Source organism: Ahaetulla prasina, chromosome 10 (assembly GCF_028640845.1).
Source record: "Ahaetulla prasina isolate Xishuangbanna chromosome 10, ASM2864084v1, whole genome shotgun sequence".
Lineage (NCBI taxonomy): Eukaryota > Metazoa > Chordata > Lepidosauria > Squamata > Colubridae > Ahaetulla > Ahaetulla prasina.
This window is the reverse complement of record NC_080548.1, coordinates 8552196-8575885: the sequence shown is the minus strand read 5'-3', so window position 1 is coordinate 8575885 and position 23690 is coordinate 8552196. Positions and strand designations below refer to the sequence as shown.

Here is a 23690-nt window from a genome sequence, read left to right as displayed (position 1 = left end):
CCATTTAATGAGATTGAGTTGGGGGAAACAGAACAATTATGACTTTTCCTGTAGAACAGGGGTCTGCAACCTTGGCAACTTTAAGCCTGGTGGACTTCAACTCCCAGAAATCTGGGAGTTGAAGTCCTCCAGGCTTAAAGTTGCCAAGGTTGCAGACCCCTGCTGTAGAACACACATTTGCAGATTTCACCGTACAGGGCAGGACATCCACTCTTCTTTTATCAACCTAGCTCTATTTCAGTGGCCCTGTGATTAAGTGAAATGGTTACTAAGTGAACACATGAGAAAGAGAGGGGGAAGAGATACTGCAAAGATCATTGGTTGCAACCATCTCATACAGATAAAGTTCCCTTGAACACCCACACTAGCATCACTCTAGCATGTGTGTAATACTGAGCTAAATTCATATTTTTTTTAAACAAAGGCCAAGTTCAGGGTACCCCAAACTTTCTTCATTTCAGCTGTTTTATTTAAACGAGGGGAAATCATGCACTTATTTTGAACTAATTCAGTCAGAAATACTCATACATTAACTAGTTAATCCTGCTTTACCTTCTGCTTCCACTGTTTCAACTACTGCAGTCACCAGTTACATGATCTTACATTTAAGATCTCTTTTGATAATCAGTTTTTGCTTTTCTCATTATTAGAAATTGCTGAAAGGGAGACCATTTTCTTCAGGTTATTCTTTTATACACACATTCATCTACTCTATCTCTTCCCTAGATCCATCACTGAAAATACATTCTCATATAATAAAATTTCATTCATTTTGATGAAGATGATGATCAACATAATTGGTCATCCTCTCAAATTAATGTTTATGATTACCCACATTCTTACCCAACTCATTTTTTTTCATAGCATTCCCATTCCACCACTCAGATATTGAACACTGGCCTCCAAAGATCTGTTTTATGTGTAGGATGACGAGTTTATGTTAAAAACTATGGAAAGCTACCTTAACAGATTTTTCTTCTCTCCACTTAGGGTCTCCACACTACATCTTCTTATTTATCTATGCCGTTAGCACACAAGTAGTAGGAGAAGGTATGAATGAATGCTTGATTTAGGCTTAATGCATTTTTTGAAGCCTCAATACCAGTGGCCAGGAGAAATAACGTTTGCGGTCCTTTTAAAGTGTGATAGCCCTAGAACAGGGGTTGGGAACTATGGCCCTTTTATGATTTATGGATTTCAAATCCCAGCATTCCTGAGCCAGCCATTCTCTGGGATGTTGAAGTCCACAAGTTGTAAAGGGCCATAGTTCCTCACCTCTGTCCTAGAATAAGGCACTCAAATTCAGTGACCTGTCCATGGTACTGAAATCTCTTCTGCTTTATTAGTATTATTTGGAGATAGGGCTTAGATGGAAAATATATTAAGCGAAAAGGTACCAGCAACCTAATTTGTACCTCTGAAACTGAAAATACTAGGCATTTGTTCTCTAGAATCTGGATCACAGGTTGGAGTCTGCTTGACCTTCTGGTTTCTGCTTTACTCTCTGTTCCTTGTGCTCCCCATGGGGTCTGCTTTGTCAGGAAACGAAAGCCAGCCAGAAGCTCCCTGTTTCATTAATCTGCCACAAGAAGATAGAGGAAAGACAATGTGACCTTTATCTTATGACATGCTTAAGTGGGTTAGTAGGAGAGATAACATGGCCTAGGAACACCCAAAAAATACTGTATTGACCTAATCAACTAACCATCAGTAGATTAGATTTAACCCTCAAGAGATCCAGTCTTGTGCAGGGTTAAACTAATTGCAACCAGTCATCTGTTGAGAGAATTGTTGACTGGGATGTTAAGTAAAGTAGAAAATAACAATCTCTGGTCCTCCTTTGAGGCACCTAAGAGGACTACTGCAATGTTGCCCCAACTATCTATCAGTGCATGATGTAAGTGTGTTGACTGGTGTAGAGAATTGCAATCATGACCTTGGAGAATATATGGCAAAATGTTACCAAAAGTAATATATATATATATATATATATATATATATATATATATATATATATATATATATATATATATATATATATATATATATATATATATATATATATATATATATATATATATATATATATATATATATATATATATATATATATATATATATATATATATATAGGTCTTTAGTTATTCAGGTTTTCTCCAGCGTAAAATTGGAAGTGTCTTGGCGGCGTTTGCCAAGACACTTCAATTCTGTGAGAGAATAAAGACCTGTCTAAACACCAGTGAAAACCTCAGAAAACATATATATATATATATATATATATATATATATATATATATATATATATATATATATATATATATATATATATATAAGAAACAAAGAAAACATGAGAAAGAAATTCATAATCCATCCTAATTCATTTGGGTATATTCGGGCTTCCAAGATACTTCTATTATAGTATACATCAGTGTTTCTCAACCTTGGTGACTTTAAGATGTCTGGAATTCAACTCCCATAATTCCCATGCTGACTGGGGAATTCTGGGAGTTGGTCCAGACAACTTAAGGTGGTCAAGGTTGAGAAACAGCGACCAATATCAATAAAATATGCTTCCAGTTAAATTGATGGAGTCTGTTTTCTGACCTGTCATACTTCAAAGGACTGACTACTTGAATTACTGGGTTGTTTGTGTTGGTCAGCCTAGTTCCTTGGTGTCTTATTGTTCTGGTGCTTCATGTTTTCATTCAATGCATGGTTGTATTATGCCAAGCTAAATTTGGATACTGTTTTGTTGCTTTTAAGATCTGGATGTTGAGAAGTAGTCAGGAGATAATCTGGTTTCGGTGATGCTTTCCTTAAGGATCAGCTTGGTGATAGATAGATGTACAGGCAGTTCTCAACTTATGACCACAATTGAGCAAAATATCCATTGCTAAGTTAAATATTTGTTAAGTGAATTTTACCCCATTTTGCAACCTTTCTTGCCACAGTTGTTAAGTGAGTCACTGCAGTTGTTAAGTTAGTAACAAGGTTGTTAAGTGAATCTGGCTTTCCCATTGACTTTGCTTGTCAGAAGGTTACAAAAAATGATCGCGTGACCCCGGGACATGCAACCATCATAAATATGAATCAGTTGCCAAGCATCTGAATGGTTATGTGACCTTGGGGATGTTGCAACAGTTGTAAGTGTAAAAAACGGTCATAAATCACTTTTTTCAGTGCCATTGTAACTTTCAATGATCATTAAATGAATTGTTGTAAGTCGAGGACTACTTGTATTACAGTCAGAGATCAGAAGAAAAAAAAACACTGTAGTAAAACGTAACTATTAGCAATTAACAAAAGTGGCATTTACATATCGTATAACAACTTTTCACAATAAAGGCACCATATTGTTCAACAAGTAATGAAAATAAAATAAATCAGAATGCTTTGGCAATTCAGAAAGGAGACAGAAAATTGATGCAAATTAGACTCCCTTTAGAATCGGCAGGCTAAAAGCATAAGAGGTAATTCCTGTCACACCTGTATTGCAGGACCACCGTAATTTAACAAAGGGGAAAGTCTTCCGTTTCCCTTCAAACACTGCTGAACCTAGTGACTTCCTGCATCGGCTCTAGACAGACATGTCACCCTGACTCATTGAGTTGACGGCTATATAAATTAGTTAAAACAAAAAACAAAATACACGCAGGGAAGTTTTTATCATATAGACCAGGGGTCCTCAAACTATGGACTGTGGGCCTGATATGGCCCACTGAAGCCATTAATCCATCCCGCGAGGGACCACGAGGCTCCCTCACCCACATTGCTCCACCTACCCACCACCCATCACCTTCTGGAGGCCTAGGAGGCCAAAAATGGAATGTGTGGAGGCTTTAGGAGGCCAAAAATGGGCCCATTTTGGGGCAGCAGAGTGATTCTGGAGGCTGAGAAAGCCAAAAATGGGCCCGTTTCTTTCTTCCCCAAAGAAAGAGAGAGGGAGGGGGAGAGAGAGAGATGAACACACACAAAAACAGAAGTCCCTCACACACACCTCAAGGCAGCCGCATCTCTTCACTAATCTGCTTTCCACCCCCAGCAACATAAAAAATTAAAGTGTAATTTGTGTGTTTTGTTTAATGGACCCACCCAATCACATGACCACCTAGCCACACCCATCCAGCCGGTCCGGCCCCCCAACAGTCTGAGGGACCGTGAATTGGCCCCCTATTTAAAAGGTTTGAGGACCCCTGATACAGACCTTCCTGGAAGAAGCAAAAACATATGTATCAAACTTATCAAGAGTGAGAATATGCTAAATTTTTCTTTTCTTCCATTCAGTTCTCCAATTAGATCTCTGCAGTTTTCTTGCAAGGCTTGTCAGAAAACCTTTGCCATTGCCTCCTTCCTAGGGCTATGAGAGAGTGACTGGTCCAAGGTCACCCAGCTGGCTTCATGCCCAAGGAAAGACTAGAACTCATACTTGATCTAGCCTGATGTCTTAATGGCTAAACCAAACTAGCTCTCATAACCTAGATTTTATTTATTTAGCATATAGCATCTACAGAGGTTATGCAATCACAGATTTACAAATTTAATTTAAATAAAACATCAGCAAATATATGCATATAAACACCCACATACATATACACCCACACACATACAGAGTGTGCGAACAATACAATATAGGAGATAAAATATTAAATTAAGAGAAAACAATGAAATCACCATAATATGGTGCCAACAAATTGCAATGAGATAGATGTTATCATTCAATATCTAAGGAAGCTAGCCAACTATTTGCTTCTGGTGTGGCTACAATGAGATTATCCCAGGTGCCTTGAAATTTCTTGAGGAGACATTCTTGAACTATACATGTAATAGTTTGTTTTGGAGCACCACAGTCACATTACGATCTCTCGGCTATTCCCCCACTTAGTTCTGGCATGGCCTGTCCTGATTCTGTTCAGAAGGCTCCATATTTTGGAGGGCAACTGCAGTCCTGAAAATTGATTTGTTGGATCTGCAAGATCTGGTTGTGGTTATTAAAAGTCACCCATCTTAATCGCTATTTTTCATCTAGATTCTATATCTGTGGTATGTTATCCCAAATTGGTTTCTTAGACTTAAGCTTGGTGAGAGATAGAGGGTCTAATATTTTATGTATTTGAATGTTTCTAGGAGTGGGAAGCCATTCTTAATGGAAAATGATTTATTAGTGGTGCCTCCTACAGTGACCTTGAAATATCAGGTTTTTTAAAAAACATGTTCTCTCAAAGGTTTGTTACTTTAAGACACAAAAGAATATTTTCTTCAGCTTGAGCATCAAACCATCAAGCCACACCATAAACTTCAATCAAATCAATAAAACCCACAGAAGTTTTTAGTCCTTTTTGGAAACTGGCTTTGATAAATTAAGAGCCAGAATTTGCTTGCAGCAGCTTCTCTTAGTGTGAAACCCAGTCTGGAGCAAAAACCTTATCAACATGTTGGGATATTCTGTTATAAAGTAATCATTTATAGCAAATGCTCTATAGAGAGGTAGCTTGCTGGATCATCATGTGGACTATCTACACAATGGTACACCCTGGGCAACATTCTGTATTAGCACAGCAGCTAAAAGTCTACACACACAGTGACCAAACTGGATATTGCATCCATCATAATAAAAAACTAGAGAGGTAGCAATTAAACACACAACAGTGCTTTTAACAACTCATTGACAAAAGATATTGGACCCCAGATCCTTATTTTTCAACTGAACATACAAGGCTTAAGTAGAAATAAATGTGAGTACCTAAGCAGACTGGCCATAGATAATAGGATAGATGTTATAACACTACAAGAGACTAATTTGGCTGATGAGGAACAGATTAGAGCTCATGGGAAGATCCTAGGGTACACAACTGTAGCTAAAATAATATCTAATGTTCATGGCTCCATAATGTATCTCCATGATGACATCAAAGAATACAAGATTATTAATTGTACCCAACAATACGAAATTGAAACTAACATCATTGAAATATCAGGAATAATGCTAATGGTGATTTACAAAACCTCCCACTATTAAGTGGCCTAATCCACCATTGCAAACCTTGGACCATTAAGGAGTATATGTAGGTGATTTTAATAGTCACCATACTGACTGGAGATATGACAGCAATAATGAGAATGGGAAAATATTAACAAATTGGATAGAGCAGGATGAGCTTCACCTAGTCCAGGAGTCTGCAAACTTGGCTCTTTTAAGACTTGTGGACTTCAACTCCCAGAGTTCCTCAGCCAGAAAAAAACTGGCTGAGGAACTCTGGGAGTTGAAGTCCACAAGTCTTAAAAGAGCCAAGTTTCCAGAGCTCTGACCTAGCCTATGATGCCAAAGATTTGAAAATATTTCAGTCTGGACTGACTGGGAGAGGCTCCACATACATGCTTTCTCTAGAGCAGGGGTGTAAGAGCCTGCCTCTCCTTCCTGTTCAAGAAAGCATGGACTCTGGAAACTTTAGCATTTCAAAAGGAAAGTTTTATTGAAAGGAAGAGAATGCAAGACAATGCAAAGCAGGGTCTGAGTTCCCCCCAGGCAATTCCATTAGGATAAAGTGGTTAGAAACCTTCCTCTCAGTTTGATGTTGAATGAGCCAATCCACAGGTGTGAAGATGTTGTGGAAATTGAGCCATTCCGATGTATTTCTTCTGTGAGCCTTCCAAACTGAGAGAAAAAAGATGGCCCTCCCCCCTTGTACATCCCCCATTCAAAGCACAGGGCAGAATAAGCGACAGGGTAAAAGTTATAAACTAAAGAATTACAGGATACGTAGGAAACAGCAATGAGAGCAATAAGTGAGTAAAAGAATCCAGGGTTCCCTCCCCACATGAATGGCAATATCACGATAGAGATCTGACAAGGGATGTCAAACTCAATTTCATTAAGGGCTGCATCATGGTTGTGTTTGATTTCAAGGGGGGTGAGTGGAAGTGGGCATTGCTGGAGTGGGCATGGCCAGGGTGGGTGTAGCCAGCTCGACATCCTGCAGCCCTCTGCCAGCAAAAGCGGGCAGAGGACCTCAGGAGGACCACATGTGGCTCTCCCGAGCTCCATTTTCACTTGCAGAGGCCTTCACGAGGCTGTCACAGCCAAAAACAGAGCTCGAGAAGGCTGTGCGTGGCTAGTCACAAGCTCCATTTTCACTGGCAGAGGCACTGCGGGATGGTCGTTTGCTGTTTCCAAGCCCAATGGGTCAGATCTAAGCACCCTGTGGTCCTCATCTGGCTCGCGGGCCTTGAGTTTGACACCCCTGCTCTAGAGTTTGGGATATTTAAGATGCAACTTATATATGAGCCATTTTGAAGGGCTATTTCTTGGATCCTAGGAAGAAAATAAATAACTTTAAAAAGAGTCACAATTTTGAAGCTTATATTTTTGTCCTGCTATACATCACAAATAATTTCCTCAAGTCTACATACGGCAATCAGGCCTTGTGAAATGGATAATTTTTTATTTGGTCCTAGCCCTCCTGCTGGTACTTGTAGGATAGGATTCTTGGCAGAAAGAAAAGTAAATAATGCAATCTAAATTACTGCTTTTAGACAGTGTAAAAATAACATTTGTTTGATAATAACTCCCAAGGTTTCCTCTTAAAGCCATTGAGGCATGGAACATCTGATCTCTTTGTTTAGGCAGGATTCCATTGGCACATTATTTACACATTTCCAATTGGATCTCAAAGGTGTATATTACTTAATCGTTAAATTTTAATTTATTTTTTCAAGGGCAAAAATAACAAGCGGGTTCCCTGGAGTTGTTGTAAATTGGTGGGATCTTTCCTGTATTTAATAACCTTTGATACCTTTCAAATCCCTATGGTTAATTGTCTTCGTCTGCTTAAATATACAGCTCATCTGATTGTGAATAGTGAAATACATTTTAAAACTAGTAAGATCAACCAGGTTGCTTTCCACTCTGCTCAATGGTCATGTTGAATTTTCTAAAAATTAATATTTTCATCAGAATTCTAAGCTGAACCAACATTGAAACAAATTTGGAATTCTTTTGAGGAATCTTAAATTATACTGATAATTTACTGTATAATTTATACTTTTTTTTTTTTTTTGTTTACATTTATACCCCGCCCTTCTCCGAAGACTCAGGGCGGCTTACAATGTATAGGGCAATAGTCTCATTCTATTTGTATATATTTACAAAGTCAACTTATTGCCCCCCCAACAATCTGGGTCCTCATTTTACCTACCTTATAAAGGATGGAAGGCTGAGTCAACCTTGGGCCGGGCTCGAACCTGCAGTAATTGCAGGCTTTGTGTTCTTAATAACAGGCCTTACCAGGCAGAGCTAAACCGGCCCATTTATTATTTACTGATAATAAATTATACTTTGTAGCCTTAGAATGGAACTTTGATTAAATCTTCTTCTTCCCAAAATGAAAAAAAGATGTATTAGAAATTATCCGTTGTTTTAACTTTTTTTCCCTTGCACTTTGCGTGAACCTGCATAAGTAAATATTATCTGGAAGAATAAAAGATATGGAAATCTATATTAAATACTGTAGGGGTAAACAAGATTTGGCTCCATTTCTTTTGTGCTGACTCTGTAAACCGCTTAGAGAGGGCTGTAAAGCACTGTGAAGTCGTATATAAGTCTAAGTGCTATTGTTAGTGGTAATAATACATTTGGCCTACTATTAAATAATTGCTTTCATTGTTTTGCAGTACAATATCTTGTACAATTCACAAAAATGTATCTTTGAAGATTTAGTTGATGTGAAGTTGAATCCCACATCTTTTGCCTGATGCCCTTCAAATATGTTAAAATTCCTGCTGGGAATTTTTCTTCTGAGAGTTGCAATTCAGCATACCTGAAGGGCATCAAGTTTTAGATTGGTTGTCAGGTACAAAGTACAGCATCTTAGTAAATAAAAATGATGACAGCTCTCCTTTTTCTCTATGCCTTTCCAAAATCTACTGGTTGCCCTCCAGTAAAATTCTGAGGAATTGAGGATGACAAATAATTAGCAACCAGGGGTAGAACAGATTTCTGGTACTACCGTGTTTCCCCAAAAAGAAGACACTGTCTTACATTTTTTTTGAACCCCAAAATAAGTGCTTGTCCTTATTTTTGGGGATGTCTTATTATTTTGAGGTGCTTGGAGCAAGACGGGGCTCCTCTTGCCAGATTTCCAGCTCTGTCTCCCTAACCCTAACCAGAGGAAATGGTGGGGATCAGCTGCGCATGCATTTAAATATTTTCGAGGAGGGCTTATTTTCGGGAGGGGGGGTATTTTAGTGCATACATTCAAAAGCCCGATTGGGCTTATTATCAGGGTATGTCTTATTTTAGGGGAAACAGAGTCTTATTACTCTTTTGATGTCAGTAGTATTTTAATTTTAAGTTATGTATTATTTTATTCTTGAATTTTTTTATTTGTTCTGGCCTATCGCTGTAATAAACTGAAACTGAATTATTACTCTTTTTTTGATTTTTTTTTTACAAGAGGATCATGTGTATGGTTCTTGGAAATGTACCTTCTATCACTACAAATTCCAAATTCATCTGGATGATCTTGAATAAAAGTATGAGATGATAGACAGCTGCCTTTCCCAACTTGATGACTTCCAGGTTTCTTGGGGTCAACTCCCAAGATTCTGCTTGTCAAGCCTTTTGAAAAGTGAGATCTAACCTCGTTTCTAGGAGTCAAAAAACTTCTTTTTAAAAAAAAAATCCTTGATGGAATGCCACAGACTTATCAGCCGTCCTTGGTATTTTTATACGGTAGAATTTTTACCTCTTAAGCTGATGGGAGCAGAGAGTAAAGTAGCTTTTTTTCTTTTAAAATAAAGCCTTCCTTTAAGCCTATTTTATAAAATGCCTTTGCTAAGTGGGAGGCTGTAGGATTAGTAGATAAAACTGTAATTGTTAATCAGAAATGTATATTAGCCATTTCCCAGCTATGTCAATAGAACAGCTGGGAATTAATACCTGGGATGTCATAATGCTGTTTCAGGAACTATTGCTGAACCAACCTGTATTAATAAAATTAATATCTAGCTGCAGAATAAAATTCATTTATGGAAAGGACCTGGGAGGGATACAAAATGTTGATGTTATCTTTAATTCACATACCACCTTGGACTTCGTTAAGCAAACTATATAATTTGCTGTGCTGGCAAATAAGATATAATTCATGTCCCTTTTTCATCTGTCTTCAAACTGTTTTTTTCCATTTATCTCAGTATGGTTTGCAACCTTAAGTCAAAGCCCTTTGGGAGTTGCTCAAGGAGCCCATTACCACATAGAGCTTCTTGAGGAAAGTGTCTTTTGTGAATCCCAACATGAGCAGGCTTGATTTGCAGTTCCAGTCTACTAACACATAAAAAGTTACCCAGCATTTATAAATGTATTTTTGAGAGAATAAATCTTCCTTCAGTTGAAATAACCAAAGCCATAAATGAATAGGGCCACCTTCCCTCTTTTATTTCTCTCCTCCCTTCATTCCATTGTAGAGTCAGAACTGTTTCCTTCCTTCACTCTCCTCCCTCCCTCCACTTGCCTCCCTCCCTCCTACTTATCTTCCTATCTTCCTTCCTCCACTCTCCTTTCTTCCACTTATCTCTTTCCTTCCTTCCTTCCTTCCTTCCTTCCTTCCTTCCTTCCTTCCTTCCTTCCTTCCTTCCTTCTTTCCTTCCTTCCTTCCTTCCTTCCTTCCTTCCTTCCTTCCTTCCTTCCTCTTCTTTCCTTATCTTCCCTCCCTCCCTCCCTTATCTTTCTACCTTCCTTCCTTCATCTTCCTGAAAGAGCAATATGAAATTAATCTGAGGCATGAGTGACTATCTGTTTCAAAGAATAAGAAATGTTATTTTGGGTAAGACATATCTCCCCAATGCATGTCTGAGCATGTATCCTTCTCTGTCCTTGTGCAAATATTTTACACTGCACACTATGTTGAGCTGAAGCTATAGCACATTTGACAAGCTGTAGCAAATCATTAGAAGGCAGCCAGTTCTTATTACCCATTGGGTAATGGAGTATATGTTGACAGTAATGATGATGGTTTGGGGTTGAATAAAATATGGAGCAATTATAGTAAAAGAAGCTCATGATTGTTTACTGCATCTCTGAACAGATACTGACTTGTTCTTCCACAAGCTCTTTGTGGTATGAACTATTTCTCAGATATGTTGCATTCCAAGGCACGTAAAATCATACTATTTTCCTTTGGGCTGGAATATTTGTAGTTCTAAACAAAGGATTAATTAATGATGTATGAATTGCTGTGATTTATAACCCTGTTGCTCAGACATACTGTAGCTCTAGCAGAATTTCAGATTCGAAACTCTGTTCCTCAGTTATTGTACGCATTTCATTCTTAGCTTTCCTCTGGTTGTTCTCAGCAATCCTAAGACAGTGTTACTATATTTCTTCTTATAAATACTTTTTTTATGGGGGAGGGAGGACAGAGGAAAGCATGTTAGCATTTTTCCTATGAGCTCAGGGCATTTAGAAGACCTCTGTCAGGTAGGTTACAAGGGAAGACTTATTTGAAACTATTTTGTAAGCTTCGTTTTTATGATATGACATAACATTCATTTATTAGTCGAATATACCATGGAATCTCATAGAATTCCCAGCATTTTATCACAATAAAAATAACATATAATAACTGCATTAAAAAAATAAAACATTCATGATAAATTGTATGTTAAATTTTGCAAAACCAATTAGCACAAGCAGTGTCATCCAATGTCATTTTTAACCACTCTCCAGAAGAGCCTCATTTTCACCCACTATGTTTAATTTGGTTGGAATCTGTCTACTTTTCAGGCTTTCATTTTACCTGGGTGTAATGATGATGTTACCCATTTAGTCATGTCCGGCTCTTGGCAATTCTATGGGCCAGGCCTCTCCACATCTTCCGAACTTGCTCTGTTTGTTTGAATTTTTCTATGCTCTGACTGGTGTCAGCTTTGATGGTATATAGCCATTGTGTTCTTTCATGGCTTGGTTTCTTTTTACTGCTAATTCTTCCCAACATAATTGCTTTCTTCAAGTTAATTCCCTCACATGACATGGCCAAAATAAGTCAGACTACCTGCAGAATGAAACCAGGACTCCACATCAGGAGTGGCCTTTGAAGATCATTTTGAAAATGCAGGTGGTGCAAAACTCACAGTCACTGCATTGATTGGTCTTGTTGCCATAAGCCCATCGTACTAGTATTGCTTTCCAATAGGTTTCTGAATGCAGTTATTTCTTTATACAAGCTACATTCACAAGCAAGCTTTGTTAAGTAATTGTGGTAGCTAGATTTACATATGATGCCTGCCACACTAACGTTAAGCACGAACCTACAAACTGCCTTAGTTAAGCCAAGTCCAGCTCAGCCCAGCCCAGCCCAAGAATGTCATAGAACAATCCAGCCAAAGTTCAGTTCTTTATTGCTCTCACCAAAAATACAGAATCTTGCCAGACTAAAACCAACTTTTTAGTCTACTCTCGCTGTAATGGATATACCCTGGGCGATTGTAGGTTGTGGCTATCCTGATTCCCTTCGTCTGTCTCCTGTCTAGCACAGGACTATGCTGCCTCTTATCTTGTCCACTCCTTGGAATGCTCTCCCTCCTTCCTGGGAAACTGCCACTTCAGTGTAGTCCTTCCCACCAGCTCTCCCTCCGTGGGCACCAGCCATCACATCCTTATAGCTTAATCACTAGCACTGATGATGTTACATAGTTAGGGTAATGAAACTTCTGCAAGAAAACAAGCAAGCTCAGAGAGCACCAAGGACCCCTTGTACTTTAATGCTTGATATGAATGAGATTAGGTTCCTTGTTTTCTGTAATTGAAGCTATTGGATGGATCAACAGGAAGGTGATAATTTGAATTGTATTTCATTAGGAAATTCCTGTTGTGACACTCTTCCTTGATTTCTTCCAGGCTCACAGGTTTCCAGCTGCCTCCTCCCATTGTGAGTACTGGAGTGGTGCTGTCCTTGTGGCTTGTAAGTGACTATGCTGTCAGTGCTCAAGGATTTCAGGCAACCTATGAAGGTGGGTTTGCTTTTGGTGAACTTTTGATATTCATACACTGTGCTTCTATAAAGGAAATTTTCTAGTAAAGTAAAAGTAAAAGCTCTTCCAAATAGAGTTGGACATGGTGATTTCCTGGATACAACAGTATAGTTTCCTTGGCAGCATTCAGGAAATAATTTTACATTTCATTTCTTCTGGGAAGTTTGTTCAAACCTGGGAAATACTTGCAGTTTTTCATCTAATACTCATCAGGCCTGACCCTGCTTAGCTTAGAAGATCAGCCAGTTGCGGTTTCCAAAGAATGTTCATGCTGTAGAACAGATCATACATCTTAGGGCAATTATCTTTTAAAATAACCCTCCATGTGATAAATGTTGAGTTAGCAACTTTTTCCTACTTGTTTGCAATTATGATCTGAAATCAAGTGATTTTAAATTTGTATCTTGTAAAGTAAACATTACTGAGTTAAACTTTGCTAACTCTTTGATTTGGAGCCAGAATACCAGAATGTCCTCTCCTCATATATTGATGAGTTTGGCCTTGTGGATATTTTGCAATAACTGCAAAAGAATGGGCTCCTTCAGTTGCAATACTACAACTCTTGGGTATACAATTGGATTTTATTGTGTTTTAATTGTTATTGCTCATATAATTGTTTCTTTTTTAAGCAAACAAAAGAACCACCACACTCTTAATAGTTTGGAAAATTACTAAGATTATATTGGGCTTGATTTCAGACAGATTCATCCTCATTGCTTGACCCTCACTTGATAGTCCATCTTTTTTTCAATCCTGGGTAGACATTTTGTTGATTCTGTCAGATATTTTTGGTGCTTCAGTCCCAGAACAATGAAGGAGGCAAGTTTGGAGAAGTCTATTTCTCCCACAGGTCTCCCTGGAAATAACTCAAGGAGGTTCTGTTTAATTAAGGCCCATCGTGACAACACTCCAGGATAGGGTATTGTGGGGAATTAAAATGTCAACTTGCTACTGTCCTCACCAGGTAAGGCTTTAAGGACACAAGAAAAGTACCCATGCTACCCAGACACTAATTATATGTTGGTTATGCCTCCATCTGAAAGATTTTGCAATGAAAAGATTGAGAACAGAATGAAACTGAACAAATTGCACAAACTGAAAGGGAATTACAGAGGGTGCATAAATATGTGGGAGAAAATCTAGATTTATTGAAAAATTGCAATTATAAAAACAGTGCAATAATTATGTTCAAGAAATTGCAATGTATGAATTCATTAAGTTTTGCATTATTTTTTTAAATTTTAAAAATTAAGATTAAAAATTGCCCTTGTACCTGTCCTCAAAGGATGAAACAATAGCTGATACGTGTGAATCCCCAGCTTTTGTTCTTTTACTTTAAGAATTGCATGTTCTTAATTTTTTAAGTCACAAAATATTTATCATCATATCAATTCTTAAAGCATAGGTTTGCACCTGGTTTTCTAAATGCTTATCTTCTATTGTTTTACTTTGGTTAATACTTGCATATTGTTACCAGTACAAATAAAGCTATAAAGAGAACTGTAGTGAAGACAGAACCTACAAAGAATTGAACTGTTTCCTTTATAATTAAATGTTTTTGTTAAGCAATTTAATTTTGCTTAAACCCAGAGATAGACCATTCCTCCACTTGTCCTTATAACTGAAAATCTCTGAGATTTTGTTTGCATCGTTATACTTGGTATTCAGATAATTGCCAGGTTTCCAAATACAGAATCCTCCTGTAACACACCCAAAATCTAAATGAAAAATGAAAAAAGATGTCACTCTGCTACGTAATGGGATAGAAAGAACAAAGCAATGCAGAGAGAAAGAGAAAAAAAGGGAAGAGAATAAAATGATTGAGGAATTTTGCTCAGTGCTCCAACAATCAACATTCGTAGAATAGAATAGAATAGAATAGAATGGAATGGAATGGAATGGAATGGAATGGAATGGAATGGAATGGAATGGAATGGAATGGAATAGAATAGAATAGAATAGAATAGAATTTTTATTGGCCAAGTGTGATTGGACATACAAGGAATTTGTCTTGGTGCATATGTTCTCTTGTGGCCACTGATGACTTAATACTTCTAATACAGTGGTGGGTTTCAAATTTTTTTACTACCGGTTCTGTGGGTGTGGCTTGGTGGGCATGTCAGGGGAAGGATACTGTAAAATCTCGATTCTCTCCCCAATCCAGGGGAAGGTTACTGAAAAATCCCCATTTCCTCCCAATCAGCTGGGACTTGGGAGGCAGAGAATAGATGGGGGTGGGGCCAGTCAGAATTTTTACTACCAGTTCTCCGAACTACTCAAAATTTCCACTACCGGTTCTCCAGAACTGGTCAGAACCTGCTGAAACCCACCTCTGTTCTAATACTGGTCAGATTGCTTGACAGAAGTCAAAGATTCTGACAACTTCATTGTACAAAAGGCAGCTTTCTTTTTTTTCACCCCAATTATTTCATTTTCAGTATGAAGGCAGAAGTGAAAATAGCCTGGTTTTTCCAATTTTCCAGCAATGAAAAACAAATCTGGGGATATAGACTTCTTTCAGTGGAACAGGAATAAAAGCAAGCAGTTTGGCACGTCTAGTTAGTGGATTCACTGTAAATATGGGTCAATTGTTCTGGTGTTCTAGCACAAGTTTTCAAAACTTTTTGGCTGTGGAATCTGTTAGTTAAAAAAATAAAAAATTCTGGAAGCTCTGGTCAAGAACCAAAGTTATAGGTTGCTTTCAAGAGAATATTTCCCCCTCTCATGAAACCCTAACCCTAAATTCTGTGGAATACAATTTGAAGTCCTGCGTCTAAAATTGCATAATTGAAGGTGAGAAGGAAAAAGGCCGGTGATGCTACTGATAATTCAGAAGCAGTTTAGGAGAGGTTTGCAGGAACTGTGCATCATGAACCTATAAGCTGTATAAAATAAAATAACCTGACCTAAACATTTCTAGGAGCTATGAGACTCCCTCCTATTTAGTTTCTACCTTGAAGTGGTAGTGAGAAGGAAATGTTGATGTATCTATTACAGACAGCCTTTCTTAACTATATTATCTATAATGGCTTTGTCCAATCAAGTAATCTTCTGATACGTTGCAGCTGCATTTCTCAGACTGCAGAAGTCATGTTGGCTGGGCATTTTAGACACTGCAGATCTAGTTCATTGTACAATGCCAAGTTTGGATAGCTGGTAAAACCTGTGGACTAAAGATGTAACAAAATATTTCATTCCAATATAGAATAGAATAGAATAGAATTTTATTGGCCAAGTGTGATTGGACACACAAGGAATTTGTCTTGGTGCATATGCTCTCAGTGTACATAAAAGAAAAGATACGTTTATATATATATATATATATATATATATATATATATATATATATATATATATATATATGTGTGTGTGTGTGTGTGTGTGTGTGTGTGTGTGTGTGTGTGTGTGTGTGTGTGTGTGTGTGTGTGTGTGTGTGTGTGTGTGTGTGTCTCATCCAGAGGCTCATCCAGACTTTGCTTTCAAAAGTTGGAAGAGTTGTACAGATTTCCAGTGTGTTCTGTCTTCCATATTCTATCACCTTCAAAATTTGTAAGTCTGTCTTTGTAACCTAGATTTCTGTCTGTATCTCCTATCTGAGACAAAATTGTTTTATTATTAAACATGCATTCCTTTGCATCTTTCTCTTCTCTTAGAATAGAATTTAGTATATATTGGTTGAGGTTTTGGCTGTGCTCTGATTGGATGGTTAGGGTTAATCCAATAGATTCCAAAGAAATAAGATTACCAAACTAATCTATAAAGAAACCCCCACTAAAATCCAAGACAGAGAACAAGAAAACGGCAAAGCCCTCCTCCCATATATAAAAGGCACCACAGACAGAATCAGCAAGATCCTCCACAAACACAACATCAAGACAGCATTCTGCACAAATCGAAAAATATCCACCATCCTAAGAAATCCCAAAGACAAACTTGAGTTAGAAAATCAAGGAGTATATGAAATCCCATGCACCGCCTGCAGCACCACATACATCGGACAAACCAACAGAAGAATAAGTGCACGCATTGAAGAACATAAGAACTCAGTCAGAAAAGAGGAACCAACTTCTTCCCTGGTCCAATACCTTAAAGCCACAGGACATAAAATTGACTTTAAAAAGACCAGAACTATCGCCAAAACTGAACACTTTAACAACAGAATAATCAGAGAAGCCATCGAGATAGAAAAACGCCCACACAGCATGAATGTCAGGCCTGGAAACCATATTAGACTTTAGGTTTCCAGACGCTGCCACATTTTTTCCCCTGAGGGGAAGAAGGGGGGCTGAGGGGTATGGTAACATTCTTTAGACGGTCAAGGTCGGATGGGGTTCACATCTGCAGGAAGAGTGGCAAGAAGATATTTGAATGGACTGGGAGAACGTGGGACCATGTGACCATCAAAGGGGTCAGGGGGGTGGGACTCTTGGGGTTTGTATAACTGGGGAAAAGAATCCGGAACTTCAGGTTTGGAATTGCACTCATCGTGTGCCAGTCTCCTCATGCTAGTAAAGAACTCTGGAAAAGAAATGTCTCTGAGTTTCTTTTACGCAGAAGAGGTATTTCTGGAACCTTGACATTATTCCAAAACTCGTAACTTTCTTTTGCTAACGGTACCCTCTCCTCCTCTCAGAGGGGGCCCGTTAGAGGGGTGCTGGGCCCCAGTCTCCGCAACCTCCACAGCGGTGCAAAGACCCAGTGAAGATGGAAGAGCAGCAAGTTGAGAGCGTAGAGGGAGCGGCGAAACATGATTCTGACGATTTAGTTGAAGTCACCTATTTCCCATCTGATGAGAGGACCTGAAGCCCCGAAATGGTAGAGCCTGCTTGTCAGCTTGGAGCACGGCCCAAGGACTCTGATTCATGGGTAAACTGCCAGTCGGGAGAAAACATTTCCCCGGGACGGAATGGAGAGCCCCCTCCCTCTTCTCAACCTCACTGGAGGACAATAAAACCTGGAGGATCGGGAGAGTCACTGGATTGGGACCTGAGAAACCCCCTGAAATCCCAGTCCCTATTAGACCTCCCTGAAACTTTTGAGCGCCTGGAAGTGAGACCTCGAGAGCCTTTAGCTCAGCCTAGATTCACCTTCCCTCCCACCAGAGAGAGAGAAATTGCTGAAGCTTGAAGCCGTTCCGATGAACGCAGGAGGACCCCCCCCCCCGTGTAACCCCTGACCTTCGGTTTCCCTAACGGACTGGATGAATTCGTTGAAGAAAGGTTGGGAAAACACAAAAAAGGCCTTAGCTGTGACAGCTCGAAATTACAAAGCCCAAGCTGACAAACACCGTTCCCTTCAACCCCCTTTTCGCATTGGAGATAAAGTCTTTTTGTCTACTAAGTATCTAAGATTAAGGATACCCAGCAGAAAATTCGGTCCAAAATTTTTGGGTCCTTTCCCCATTGTAAAAATTATTAATCCCATTACCGTCCAACTCAAGCTCCCTCGAATGTTGGGGAAAATACACCCGGTATTCCATACCAGCTTATTAAAACCTGCTAGACAGTCTGGTCTGAGACCTCAACCTGCCGCTCCCCCACCACCCTTGATAATCCAAGGTGAAACCCACTATGAAATCAAGAAAATCCTTGACTCTAGACTATATAGAGGTCAATTACAATATTTAGTCCACTGGAAGGGATATCCATTATCTGAATCTACTTGGGTCAAAAGTTGGAAAGTAAATGCGGACAATTTGATTAAACAATTTCACGACACTTTCCCTGACAAACCTAAAAAACCTCTTGGAGAGGGGGGGGTAGAAGGGAAGTGTGGACCACTGACACTCTTCTTTATCGACTCTTTGTTTTCTTTCCTAGGATATAGCTTCTTTTCCAAGAGGGGACGCCTGTCAGGCCTGGAAACCATATTAGACTTTAGGTTTCCAGACGCTGCCACATTTTTTTCCCCTGAGGGGAAGAAGTGGGGCTGAGGGGTATGGTAACATTCTTTAGACGGTCAAGGTCGGATGGGGTTCACATCTGCAGGAAGAGTGGCAAGAAGATATTCGAATGGACTGGGAGAACGTGGGACCATGTGACCATCAAAGGGGTCAGGGGGGTGGGACTCTTGGGGTTTGTATAATTGGGGAAAAGAATCCGGAACTTCAGTTTTGGAATTGCACTCATCATGTGCCAGTCTCCTCATGCTAGTAAAGAACTCTGGAAAAGAAATGTCTCTGAGTTTCTTTTACGCAGAAGAGGTATTTCTGGAACCTTGACAATGAATAAATGAGATGATACCTCCCACCTACCAGCCATTTGGAAATCCGCCCTTATCAACAAATGAGTCCCTAACATGAAGAATGATGCAAGACCACACTCACGAATGCCACACAGCATGTCACCACCACACACCCATGCGGAAAGCAGACCAAACCCACACCGATGATGAACCACGACCACGGACCAGAAGCCAGACCACAGCGGCATCATTAGCCATTTCAAACCCCTCCAATCCATACATGCAGCAGACTGACACCCACCATGAAGATGTAGCATGACCACTAATGCAAAGCCAAACATCAGCAATGCAGCTCACCAACTCAAATCCCCCTGCAACTCAGACTAACCTGAGCACAACCAAGCCCCTCTCCCAAACAGAGCACAGCCAAACCCCCAACCAATCAGAACATACCTCCACCCAATCAGAACACGGCCAAGCTCCCAACCAATCAGTTCAAACCCCCACTAGCAGTTAAAAGGAAGAAACAGCTGCGATCACACATTTCTCCTAGAAGCACGAAGCTGTAAATACCATCCTGAAGATGACAAATGAGACTTCATCGAAATGTCACCAAGACACTTCCAATTTTACACGGGAGAATACCCAAATAACCAAAGACACACACACACACACACACACATATATATACATATATGTAGGTCTTTGGTTATTCGGGTTTTCTCCCACGTAAAATTGGAAGTGTCTTGGCGATGTTTCGACAAAGTCTCATTCGTCATCTTCAGGCTTGAGCTTCATGCTTCTGGGAGCAATGTGTGATTGCAGCTGTTTCTTCCTTTTTAACTGCTAGTGGGGGTTTGAGTTTCAAACCCCCACTAGCATTTCAAACCCCTCCAATCCATACATGCAGCAGACTGACACCCACTATGAAGATGTAGCACGACCACGACCACGAAGCCAAACAACAGCAATGCAGCTCACCAGCTCAAATCCCCCTGCAACTCAGACTAATCTGAGCACAACCAAGCCCCCACCCAAACAGGACACACTCCCAGCCAATCAGAGCACAAAAACCCCCCCCATCCAATCAGAGCACAGCCAAGCTCCCACCCAATCAGTTCAAACCCCCACTAGCAGTTAAAAAGGAAGAAACAGTTGCAATCACACATTGCTCCCAGAAGCACGAAACTCAAGCCTGAAGATGACGAATGAGACTGCATCGAAACATCGCCAAGACACTTTCCAAGAAAACAAATATATATATATATATTCTGAGGTTTTTGCGGGTGTTTGTATGTAGGTCTTTGGTTATTCGGGTTTTCTCCCGCATAAAATTTATTTTATTTATTTATTTATTAAATTTTTATACCGCCCTTCTCCCGAAGGACTCAGGGCGGTGTACAGCCAAAATAAAAACAAAATATATACAATTTAAAACAACATTTAAAAAGAGCAAATTTTAAAGGCTGATTATTAAAATTTAGATTTAAAAATTTAAAAATATTAAGAATACCCAATTAAAATTCATCACTAATTATTCCAGTCCCGCTTTAATGAATAAATATGTTTTGAGCTCACGACGGAAGGTCCGAAGATCAGGCACTTGACGCAGGCCAGGGGGAAGTTCATTCCAGAGCGTCACTGCCCCCACAGAGAAGGCCCTACTCCTGGGGGCCGCCAGCCGACACTGTTTGGCGGACGGCACCCTGAGGAGACCTTCTCTGTGAGAGCGTATGGGTCGGTGGGAGGCAAAGGGTAACAGCAGGCGGTCTCGTAAGTACCCGGGTCCTAAGCCATGGAGCGCTTTAAAGATAGTTACCAAAATCTTGAAGCGCACCCGAAAGACCACAGGAAGCCAGTGCAAGCTACGGAGCAGCGATGTCACGTGGGAGCCACGAGCGGCTACCGTTACTACTCGCGCAGCCGCATTCTGGACTAACTGGAGCCTCCGGGTGCACCTCAAGGGCAGCCCCATGTAGAGAGCATTGCAATAATCCAGCCTAGATGTAACCAGAGCGTGAGTGACCGTGCATAAGGCATCCCAGTCAAGGAAGGGACGCAACTGGCGAACCAAGCGAACTTGGTAAAAGGCCCTCCTGGCGACGGCCGCCAGGTGTTCATCAAAAGACAGCCGTCCATCCAGGAGGACGCCCAAGTTGCGAACCACCTCCTTTGGGGCCACTAACTCGCCCCCAACAGTCAGCTGCGGGATGCCGGCATCCACAGCCACTCCGTCTTGAAGGGATTGAGCTTGAGTCTGTTTCTCCCCATGTGCGTCACACATTGCTCCTAAAAGCACAAAGCTGTAAACACCAGCATGAAGATGGCAAATGAGACTTCGTCGAAACGTCGAAACGTCGCCAAGACACTTCCAATTTTACGCGGGAGAAAACCCGAATAACCAAAGACCTATATGTATATGTATATGTATATGTATATGTATATGTATATTGTCCAAGTGTGATTGGACACACAAGGAATTTGTCTTGGTGCATATGCTCTCAGTGTGTATAAAAGAAAAGATACATTCATGAAAAATCATAAGTTACAACACTTAATGATAATTATAGGGAACAAACAAGCAATCAAATTATATTAGGAAACAGTCAATATAAATTGTAAAGATACCAGCAACAAACTTAGTCATACAGTCATAAATGGGAGGAGATGGGTGATAGGAACGATGAGAAGATTAATAGTAGTGCAGACTTAGTAAATAGTTTGACAGTGTTGAGGGAATTATTTGTTTATTTGTTTAGCAGAGTGATGGCATTCAGGAAAAAACTGTTGTTGTGTCTAGTTGTTCTGGTGTAAAGTGCTCTATAGCGTCCTTTTGAGGGTAGAAATTGAAAGTTTATGTCCAGTATGTGAAGGGTCTGTAAATGTTTTCACAGCCCTCTTTTTGACTCGTGCAGTATACAGGTCCTTAATGTAAGGCAGATTGGTAGCAATTGTTTTTTTCTGAAGTTCTAATTAACCTTTGAAGTCTGTGTCTGTCTTGCTGGGTTGCAGAACCAAACCAGGCAGTTATAGAGGTGCAGATGACAGACTTAATAATTTCTCTGTAGAACTGGATCAGCATCTCCTTGGGCAGTTTGAGCTTTCTGAGTTGGCGCAGAAAGAACATTCTTTGTTGTGCTTTTTTGATGACGTTTTTGATGTTAGCTGTCCATTTTAGATCTTGCTATACGGTAGAGCCTAGAAATTTGAAGATTTCTACTGTTGATACTGTGTTGTCTAATATTGTAATAGGGGGAAATATGGAAGGGCTTCTCCTAAAGTCTACCACCATTTCTATGGTTTTGAATGCGGTCAGTTCCAGATTGTTCCGGTTGCACCACGAGGCTAGTTGTTCAACCTTCCATCTGTATGCGGATTCATCATTGTCTCGAATGAGACCGGTCACAGTTGTGTCATCTGCAAACTTCAGTAGTTTAACAGATGGATCATTAGAGATGCAGTCATTGGTTTATAAAGAGAAGAGAAGTGGGGAAAGCACAGAGCCTTGAGGGGGCTCCCGTGCTTGATAGTTACTGTAGTTAACCATTTTGATTTTCTGCTTAGAATCACTATGCACTGAAGTTCTGAGGTTGCTGTTAGTCCCAACTCCAAATTCTTTCAGAAAAGTCATGCTTAGCCTTGGTTCCTGCAAAGATTCACTTCACCTGCTGCCTTCTGTAAAGACTTGTTTATTATGTACATTAATCAGGTAAATCCATTCCCTGAACAACTGTCTTCATGGTTACTCCAACTGCTAGATATGAATTGTTTCCTCATTAGTAATAATAAATCAAAATATAGCCTAGATTGGTCAGCATAATGGAAAAATTCAGCTTTGTTGTAGTGCCTTCATTTCTTAGACAAACACAAATAGATTTTGCAGTAGCTAAGCATAAGCACTGAGAACTGCTGTCATTCAAATTTTGTACCTGGTAAAGATAAATTTTCTAGGCTATATAGATTAATAAATGACAGCAAAGGGCTACAGTTTTGTAGTTTATTTATTTATTTATTTATTATTTACATTTGTATACCGCCCTTCTCCCGAAGGACTCAGGGCGGTTCACAGCCAAATAAAAATACAATACTATAAATACAGATTAAAAAATACAATTAAAAAACTTATTAAAATTGGCCAGAATTAAAATTTGGAACTAAAAACCCCTTAAAACACATTAAAACACATTAAAACACTACCCCAGTCCAGCGCAGATAAATAAGTAGGTTTTAAGCTCACAAGTAAAGGTTCGGAGGTCCGGAAGTTGACGAAGTCCTGGGGAGTTCGCTCCAGAGGCGGAGCCCCACGGAGAAGGCCCTTCCCCTGGGTGTCGCCAGACGACACTGTCGCGCCGATGGCACCCTGAGGAGCCCCTCTCTGTGAGAGCGCACGGGTCGGTGAGAGGTATTCGGTAGCAGCAGGCGGTCCCGTAAGTATCCCGGCCCTTCAGTTCAATATTAAAGGCATTAATGTACTGTTAAATTGT

The 23690-nt window shown here is 39.8% G+C and overlaps 1 protein-coding gene across 1 annotated transcript in view; it reads left to right on the top strand.

Moving 5' to 3' along the window:
- CSMD2 (CUB and Sushi multiple domains 2) overlaps positions 1-23690 on the top strand; it is a 795888-nt gene that overhangs the window by 110474 nt on the left and 661724 nt on the right. The window contains exon 3 of the mRNA XM_058195470.1: positions 12890-13002. Coding sequence (XP_058051453.1) covers positions 12890-13002 — 113 coding nt within the window. The remainder of the gene's footprint in view (positions 1-12889; positions 13003-23690) is intronic.